General features: G+C 35.9%; 1 protein-coding gene across 1 annotated transcript; it reads left to right on the top strand.

Moving 5' to 3' along the window:
- Window positions 1–349: 349 nt before the first annotated feature.
- nol9 (nucleolar protein 9) lies at window positions 350–9,071 on the top strand. Its single transcript, XM_051096005.1, has 13 exons — window positions 350–571; window positions 871–1,409; window positions 1,916–2,138; window positions 3,760–3,890; window positions 4,123–4,267; window positions 4,784–4,880; window positions 5,025–5,122; window positions 5,297–5,458; window positions 6,400–6,652; window positions 6,806–6,920; window positions 7,995–8,169; window positions 8,326–8,459; window positions 8,554–9,071. The coding sequence occupies exons 2-13, from the start codon at window positions 924–926 to the stop codon at window positions 8,674–8,676; spliced, it is 2,142 nt and encodes a 713-aa protein (XP_050951962.1). The 5' UTR covers window positions 350–571; window positions 871–923; the 3' UTR covers window positions 8,677–9,071.
- Window positions 9,072–9,562: the final 491 nt, after the last annotated feature.

Here is a 9,562-nt window from a genome sequence, read left to right as displayed (position 1 = left end):
TTCGGTAGCTGGCCATTCAACCCATAACGCTGGGAGAGCATTTCTTCAAACGTGAACTGTTTGAATAGTTTAGCTCATACGACCAAACTGCACAACAATACTTTAATTTTATAACATTTTTGAAAGCTGTGGTGAAATTTTATATAGTGACGTATCAATTCAGGATGCTAGTGTAGAATCAAAGCTCTGTCGAACTCCGTAACATCTGTTATTGTCCGTCATGCTAACTGTGTGCGCCCAGCGCTGCACAAAATTGCTTCTGTTAACCGGATAGTCCTATATGTAATATGTTTTCTGCTTCATCTTCGTCTCTCCTATATTTGTCCTCTCAAACGCATTCATCAAACAGTGATAGTGCGGTCTTAAATCAGAGGAAATGAGCAGCTTCGTCTCGATTAGTGGAGTGGAACCACAACAGCATCGTGCAGCGTGATTTCATGCTCACAAGTCACTGCCAGTTACATAGAAAGAACAGTGTGTTCATAGAAATTCTATTTATACGTGTTTAATGTTTCTGATTTGATTCAAATCTGTTGTATTACCGGTTGAAGCGGCTTCTCATTTTAAACAGGTACGTGAACTAACGGCACCAACGTAGTGATATTTAACTATAACTAACAGCTGTGAAAGTATCATGGTTTTACTAGAGATTAGTTAAAATGTGTGGAACGGTAATTTTGCACCGTATTTTACCAACTGAACACAGTACGCTATCAGTTAGTATTGTAATAACATGTAGGAGCACAGCTCTGTTAACTTGGCAAAGTCAACTTGATGATATTCTGTTTAAATGCATTTCTTATAGACAAAATTAGTTTTGTAACTCCAGATGTTCTGATGCTGTCATTAAAGTTCTGTCTTCATTCACAGGTGTCTTCCTGCCCTGGATTTATGACGTTTTCAGTCTTGTTGGAGTTCATTGGATGACAATGAAAGTCCACAAGGGTTCTTCACGGTCCCAACACGAGCAGCGAAACGCCACTAAACGCCACGGCAAGAATAAATGGCGCAAAAAGATACACAATCTGGACTCCGCTCTCCTAAATACAAGCCCTGGGACTGCAAAGTTGGGGCAACAGATAGCCAAACAAGAGAAACCCACATTAAAACGTTTGAAGAAGTCGTATACAAAGCCTGTCCCTGAAAACAGTTGTGCTGAGGAGAAAAAGGTTAAATCCGCTTCGGAGACTTTTGCTCATGTCCACACAAACGGAGGCACAGAACTGGACGACAGCAGCAAGTCACTGGACTCTCAAGAATGGAGTGAATATGCCAATAGTGTTCTTCAGAACGGCATGGAGAGTTCAACCGTGCCTAAAACAGATGAGATGGAGGAGGGTGGTATTCAGTTCCATGCCCACTTTGATCATACCCACAACCATGCTGTTTTAGTCCTGAAACAAGGCCAGGTAGACTGGAAATCTCATATATTATAACATTACAAACTTTAAAACGGTCAAATGTGACCTTGGACCACAAAACCAGTTGAAAGCTGAATAAACAAGCTTTTCATTGATGCATGGTTTGTTAGGATAGGACAATATTTGGTCGAGATGCAACTATTTGAAAATCTGGAATCTGAGGGTGCAAAAAAATCAAAATATTGAGAAAATTGCCTTTAAAGTTGTCCGCATGAAGTTCTTAGCAATTCATATTACTAATTAAAAATTAAGTTATGGTAGGAAATCTACAAAATATGGAACATGATCTTTACTTAACATCATCATGTTTTTTTTGGCATAAAAGGAAAATTGAAAATTCTGACCCGTACAATATGTTTTTGGCTATTGCTGCAAATATACCTGTGCTACTTAAGACTGGTTTTGTGGTCCAGGGTCACATAATAGCATTACAGATTTTTAAAACTCAGTACTTTCTGCAAGTAGACTTACCTTTGTGTTTGATGTTTGTGCAGGTCTTGTGTTTCCGTGGGACGTGCCTGCTCACTTGCCTCTATGGTCATGTAGAGGTGCTGGGCTTTACCATAGAAGAGGGCCAACAGCCTTACCCCCTGTTCTCGCCACCGTCTCACTGCCCTCTCACCATCACGGCCTTAGGAAACAACTCCCCCTCTGGCAAGAACAAGAAAGAGGGGCAGCTGGAAGCAAAAGCCATTGTTCGAAAATATATCTCTTCAGGTAGCATCAGAGTGTCCTCCCACCTTATTACCTTTATGTTATTTTTTTTTTATCACTTTCTTACCCTCTTATCTTCCATTAAGGAAAAACATTCCTGGTGAGTAGGGTAGAAAATGTAATAGATATCACCATATCACCCAGTTGATTGATTACATTAATAATAACCAGTGTTGGGGGTAACGCATTACAAGTAATGAGAGTTAGGTAATATTATTACTTTTTCCAAGTAACTAGTAAAGTAACACATTACTTTTTAATTGACAAGAAAATATCTGAGTTACTTTTTTTCATTTGTCTATTTTATGGGTCTGGTTTCACGTCTAATCCGCGTCCAAAACAGTTGTACAAAACAGCTTGTTTTGCTGTTTGATATTCCAAATTGGTGTGTCTTACCATATTATTTTAGTGTATTATCTTAATTATGAGCACACTGGTTTGTAGTGCAAACAATTTTACAGTTTACAGCACTTCCCTCTAGCAGCTAGTGAAACAGAAGTCTCTCCCATTAGCTTACTTCTGTGTTTAAGAAAATGGTGAATACATTTATGCTATTTTTTGCATATATTTCCATAGCAGAAATCTGAAAACGGGATAAACACAGGTGTAAAATTCCTGGTTTGTTTTGATGGTTTTTACAGAGGGGTGTTTTAATCGCTCCATGAATCAGAAAATACTCTCAACAGCCAAAAAAAAAAAAAAAGTCAGCATTTTTTTAAGAATAAAATTAGTATAAATGCAGGCAAATATCTAACTATCTATCTATCTATATATACTTGGAAAGTTTAATGTATGTAAGTGCTATTGAAGTGGAGATATCTGGCTCAGTGCATGAGAGAAAACTAATTTTGGGGAAATGGCTTTTAAAGGAATAGTTCACACAAAAATGAATGTTTGCTGAAAATGTACTCCCTTTCCGGCAATCCAAGTTTAGGTGAGTTTGTTTCTTCATCAGATGTGGAGAAATTCAGCATTACATCACTTGCTCACCAAAGGATCCTCTGCAGTGAATGGGTGCCGTCAGAATGTCGGTTTAAATAGCTGATGAAAACATCACAATAATCCACAAGTAAATCTACATGACCCCAGTCTGTCCATTAACATCTCATGAAGTAAAAAGTTTGCAATAAACCCATCAAGATATTTTTAACCTTGCTTCCATCTAAAAATTGACTTATTTACCTATAATATTGCTTCCTTCAGCAAAAAAAAAAAAAAAAAAAATTTATTTTTTATTGTAATTTTTTTAATTGATTTTATTATACTTGTGGATTATTGTGATGTTTTTATCAGCTGTTTGAACTCTCATTCTGATGGCATCCATTTACTGCAAAAAATAAATTGGTGATATAATGCTACATTTCTTCAAATCTGTTCTGTTTAAAAAAAAAAACCTCACCTAACATCTCAGATAGGCTGAGGGTAAATTGCAATTAAATAAACACCTAAACATGTATTTTGGATACACAAAAAGCCACAAACCCCACAATCTCAAAATTGACCAGTGCATGAAAAAAAGTTTTTGTCTTAAGTGTCTTGCCGTACATTAATTTCTACCTGCACTAAAGTTCCTTTTTGCACTTGCTTTCTAACATTTTGTTGCAATTTGTGTTTTTGTGTCTAGAGCCAAGTAAAAAGCTTATGAATGAGGTGGACTCTGACTCCTGCGTGGTGCTTCTTGAGCCTCTGGACACACCGCTCACCCGCTTCCTCACCAGCTTCTCTGAACTCTCAGAGATCTTTGGCCTCAACTCGGTAAGTTGGTGACTTTTCAGATTTTGTATGTTCATGTTTAAAATAGCTGAGATGTATATTGTTTGTAATGTTGAAATACATTCTCAGTTTAATATGCAGACGCAACTGTAAGTAAGCCATTTGTAGGAAGAGTGTAAACACTGTGGTTCTGTGGTGCTTGCGATATTGCTTGTTTGAGCATCCGGATATAGCAACGTAGATATATTTGTGTTTGTGTTTATGCATCTTGCAGAAGGAGCTGAAGTCTCAGGCTGCCGTCTATAATCCTGCTCTGTCAGCTGTGGGTGTAACAGCTCTGCGTGGAGATTGTGCACAGGGTCTGGTTATGTCACGTAGCTACAGAGAAGCTATAAGCAGTTTGCTCAGTGCCTGGGCAGGTAAATGTGAACGTTTTTTTATTTACTTATTGAAGGAATAAGAGTTATTTCACCCAAAATGCATGTAAATTGATCATTTCTTCCTCTTCATTACTAGTTATAGAACAAAACAAACATATATGAGCATCGAAAGGTATTTTAAAAGAAAGTAAAACTCACCAAAATGTGTGATCTACCACTCATTCAGTGTCAATCATCATGGAAAGACAATAAATCAGCTTGTAAACAGTGTCACGTAACATACTTTTCCCTTGGGAAAGCCATTCATTGTCCACAGGTCATTAGTTAGTTCTATATTACATATTCATTATATTTTATTTGACCTGTTGGTGATGTCAAGTGTTGTATGTTTGAATAAATCTGTCCTGAAATCAATTTTTTTTATGACAGCCACTGTTTTAACAACAAATTGGAGCTGAAACATGACTGTACAATTAAAAATGTGATATAAAGCTGTCTTACATGCAATTTAAATTAAAATATTTTTTTAAAAAAATGTTTTTTTTTTGTGCACAGGGGAATTCGATCGCTGTCCCATAATTCTTGTGTGTGGGGGGAAATCCTCTGGCAAATCTACTTTCAATCGACACCTTATTAACAGCCTTCTCAATCAGTGAGTTCAGTTGGTTCGTTTTATCAGTTTAGTAATATGCAGCAGTAGTAGGCTAGCCTGCATGCAAAGTTATGGATGGAATTGATGGAATTGACGTGTATTGTCATTTTAAAGTGGTATTTTTGCTCTCTACCTTGTGTGTAGCACTGTAAGCGTAGAGTATTTGGAGTGTGATCTAGGCCAGACTGAGTTCACCCCTCCCGGATGCCTTTCCTTGAACACAGTTACAGAACCACTGCTGGGTATGTGTCATGCTCTCAATCTCCATGAAGTACATTTTTCTTCACCAGTGTCATTTAGCAGATTCTGCTTATTCAAAAATCTGCTAATAGAGCTTTGTCGTGCATTTAGCATATGTTCTTTGTTATATACCCCAACAAATAGACACATTTGTGATTGTGCTGTTCTTTTTTTAGGGCCTCCTTTCACACACCTGCGTGACCCAGAGCACATGGTGTATTATGGTCAGGCAGATTGTCAGGCTGACATCGATCGGTATCTGGACTCTCTCAAATCCCTCTGGCGCCATATTGGTGGAGAAAGTCCTGTCATCATCAATACTATGGGCTGGATCAGAGGTCAGCAATAAAAATATTGCACATGAAGGTTTTTGAGGAAAACATTCCAGGATTTTTCTCCATATAGTGGACTTCAATGGAGATCAACGGGTTGAAGGTCCAAACTGCAGTTATAATGCTTTAAAGAACTCTACATGATCCCAGACGAGAAATAAAAAAAAAAAATTCTTCCTCTTTACTACTAGTTATAGAACAGAACAAACATAAATGAGCATCAAAAGGTATTTTAAACGAGAGTGTAACTTACTAAAATATCATCTACCACTCATTCAGTGTCAATCATCATGGAAAGACGATATGCCAAGTGTTGTATGTTTGAATAAATCTGTCCTGAAATCAAGTTTTTATGACAGCCACTATTTCAACAAACAATTCGAGCAGATACATTACTGTATAATTAAAAAAGTTGATATAAAAACTACTTTACATGCAGTGTTTACATAGCAAATGTGCAAAGAAAGTCAAACAAAAAAAGGTAAAACACTGACATGGGATGATTTTGAAGTTGGAGGAGAAAATTAGATGATTTTTTTTCACCCTACCCTTCCTTTTTGAACTGGAGTACACAAACAAAGAACTAACCATGCACAACTTTTCCAGGATGATTATGCAAAGCATGAAGTCACGTATGTGCATCACAGTGCTAGTGCGAGATGAGCGTTCGTGGTATATAAGTATATTTTTTTTTTTTTTTTTTTTTTTTTTTTTAGTAAATTGACGATCGTTTTGTTAAGTAAAAACCTTATTCTTCAGCTGGGGTTATGTAGAGCCCTTTGAAACTGCATTGAAACTGCAGTTTGGACCTTCAACCTGTTGGTCACATTTAGGAAGTGAATTAATCCTAGTATATTTAATATTTAACCTTTCTCTTTTTAATAAATGTAATGTTTTCTTCTGAGTTTCTGGTACTGACTTAACTTGTGCCTTCCTCTTTTTCACAGGCCATGGCTTTCAGATATTGATCGACCTCATTCGCCTGTTTTCCGTTACACATGTAGTGCAGCTGAGTTATGGAAAAGCTCCACAGTGTCAACTTCTTACCCCAGAATTCCTCAGAACTGCCCACGGCTGGCAGACGCACCCTCCGACGCCGCCCACCTTGACAGAGGAGTCTTCTACTCACCCCTCCATTCGATCTCATGTATTTCTCAGTGTCCAGTCAGAATTTGAAGGTGCTGGAACATCTGGAGAAATGTAAGTTGGTTGACTGTACCCCTGATTTTAACTGCATTTATGATTAGTTGGCAGTTGTTGTGGTGAATGTGTACTTAGTTCAGACTGGTCATACATATTTGGATATTACTACTACAAAACGTAAAGTGAATTCCCATCCTGCTTTCCTCATAGGAAACATCAGCGCAGTAATGAGCTGCGAGATCTGGCTCTGCTCGGCTATTTCAGTAAACTGCAATCCCTAGAACCCGGCCCCATCCGTCCGCTCCACTGCTTCATACCCTACCAGGTTTTTATGTTTTCTTTTGAAAATTTTTTATTTTAATTCTTATATACACTGCCGTTCCAAAGTTGGGAATCTTAAAAAAGTTACTTATACTCATCAAAGTTTCATTTAGTTGATCAGAAATGTAGAGAAAAGGTAATATTATGAACTATTTATTTATTTATTCATTTATTTATTTATGTAATGCAAAGCTGAATTTTCAGCATCATTACTCCAGTTTTCAGTGTCACATGATCCTTTAGAAATCATTCTAATATACTGATTAATTATTGAATGTTGGAAACAGTTGTGCTGCTTGAAACTTTTTTTTAGGATTCTTTGATGAATAAAAAGTCTTTACTATCATGTTTCATCAATTTAACACATCCTTGCTGAATAAAAGTATTAATTTCTTTCAAAGAAGGAAAGAAAGAACTTTGAACGGTGGTATTGTTTCAAAAGATTTCTATCTTAAATAAATGCTGCTCTTTTTAACCATTTCCAACACTGATAATAAATTTAGCGTATTGTAATGATTTCTGAAGGATCATGTGACACTGAAGACTGGAATAATGATGCTGGAAATTCAAATTTGCATCACAGGAATAAATTCTATTTCAAAGTATATTAAAATAGAAAACACTATTTTATTTCACTATTTTATTAAACTTTATTTCATTTATGACTGTTGTTTATTTTTCCTTAATTTTATGTATTTTGAATTATTTGGTTTTTTTTTATATTTTGTTTTATTTTGTAAATGTTTTTTTTATTTTATTTTTTTTTTACTTTTTTTTTATTTTAGGTTTTATTTTATATATGTGTGTATATATATATATATATATATATATGTGTGTGAATAATGTATATGTGTATATGTGTGTATATATATGTGTGTGTGTGTGTATATATATATATATATATATATATATATAAAATTTTGATTATTTAATTTTATTGTTATTATGTATTATTATTATTCATTTTATTTGTATTTTATTTTAGATTTTATTCTATTTAAATATATAATATATAAAAATAATTTTTTAGTAACATATGACTCTTTTTTGAACGTCTTTATGTGCTCTATTATTGCAGGTCCCACACTCAGCAGTGGCTATAGGCGTAACACACTGTGAAGTGGCACCCACCAACATCTTTTATGCGGCCAATGCCAGTATAGTGGGATTATGCTGTCTCAGTGAAAAGGTTATGGGCAGAGGAGGTCCTGTTGTACTCTCCCAAACTCCTATCTGTCAATGTGTGGGATTAGGTGTGTATTCATGGCCTTTAATATGTGTACCTGAGATTGAATTAATCTATCAAATTAAATAGCATATGTGGTTGCATTACAAATATTCATTATACAGCAATGCAAGATTATAAAATCGTCCTTAAAATGTAATTCACCTGCTGTTGTGTTTTTAAGGTGTTCTGAGAGGAGTAGACATGGGACGTGGTCTGTACTTTCTGGTTACTCCAGTGTCCCCCTCTGTCCTAAAGCACGTGAATTGTCTCCTGCTGGGAGAGATCGCTCTGCCTAAAATATTGCTCACCAAGCAGGTACGTAAATCAGCATTACATACTACTGTTCAAAAGTAGTGCTTAATATTTTTATGCCTGAAAAATGGGTCTTTGTTGTTTTCTCTTGATCCAGCATGGAGTTGAAGGAGATTTACCTTATGTCACCACGGACTACAGCTTTGAAGTCCAAGGGGCAGGAAAGCTTCACGTCTACAAAGGACTGACAAGGCCTGGTTTTATAAAGTCGAATAACTAAGCTCTTCTGTATGGACTCTGCTTTCTGTGAATGACATTTGTATCCTTGTATTTGTTTTATACCCTAAATATTGAGGTGAAATTTGCCATTGAATGTACAAATCTACACAAGTATTTTGGCTTTTGGAACTGTATACTGTGGGGAGATGGAGTGTATGAGTGCATATGCTGTTTCTTTATCTCTTGTTGAATGGCTCCATGTTTAAAATCCATATGGGAAACTTTGCCTCCTGTTTTGATTTGCTGTACTGTTACAGTTTGTCAACATGTCACTAAGAAAATGTCATTGAGAGTCTTTTTCTTTTACCAAGTCACATTCCCAGACCAAGATAATGCAGACTGTAAAATATTAAAGTGGGTTTCATTTTTGTCAAGAAATTAGTCTCTCTCCTTGAACATCTGTGTTGAACAATATAGTAACAAAACTGCTTGTTTTTCAGCATCTAAATTATATTAGGTTATTTTAATGCAACCTGTTTTACATGCCATCTTGTTGCCTCTTTGAATATGCTGAGATCCTTTAGTTGAGAACCACTGCAAAAGAAACCCTCAGTTGGGTGTCTGTAACAGAATTAATTTTATGTTTATTTATTCACTTCTGCACTGGATCTATGCATTAGATATAAACATATCAGCTACACAAACAACAGTGGCATTTGACCTTACAGTATGTGCCGCCTTTTGTTGCTTTCAATAGTGTTTTTAATTGTATGAAGGGCCAAAATTACATATTACAACATTTACTGCATCTGGCAGCAGGTGGCGCTACAGTTTTGCAATTTTTACTTGGGATATGTTTTGGATATTTGTTAGGATATTTTTTTGTGCAATATTGTTAAAGCAGTGCACACATAAAGGCACTAGAAATCAAAAATGATCAAATACAC

This window comes from Labeo rohita, chromosome 23 (assembly GCF_022985175.1).
Source record: "Labeo rohita strain BAU-BD-2019 chromosome 23, IGBB_LRoh.1.0, whole genome shotgun sequence".
Taxonomy (NCBI): domain Eukaryota; kingdom Metazoa; phylum Chordata; class Actinopteri; order Cypriniformes; family Cyprinidae; genus Labeo; species Labeo rohita.
The sequence above is the reverse complement of the archived record's forward strand: the minus strand, read 5'-3'. Positions and strand labels throughout refer to the sequence as shown.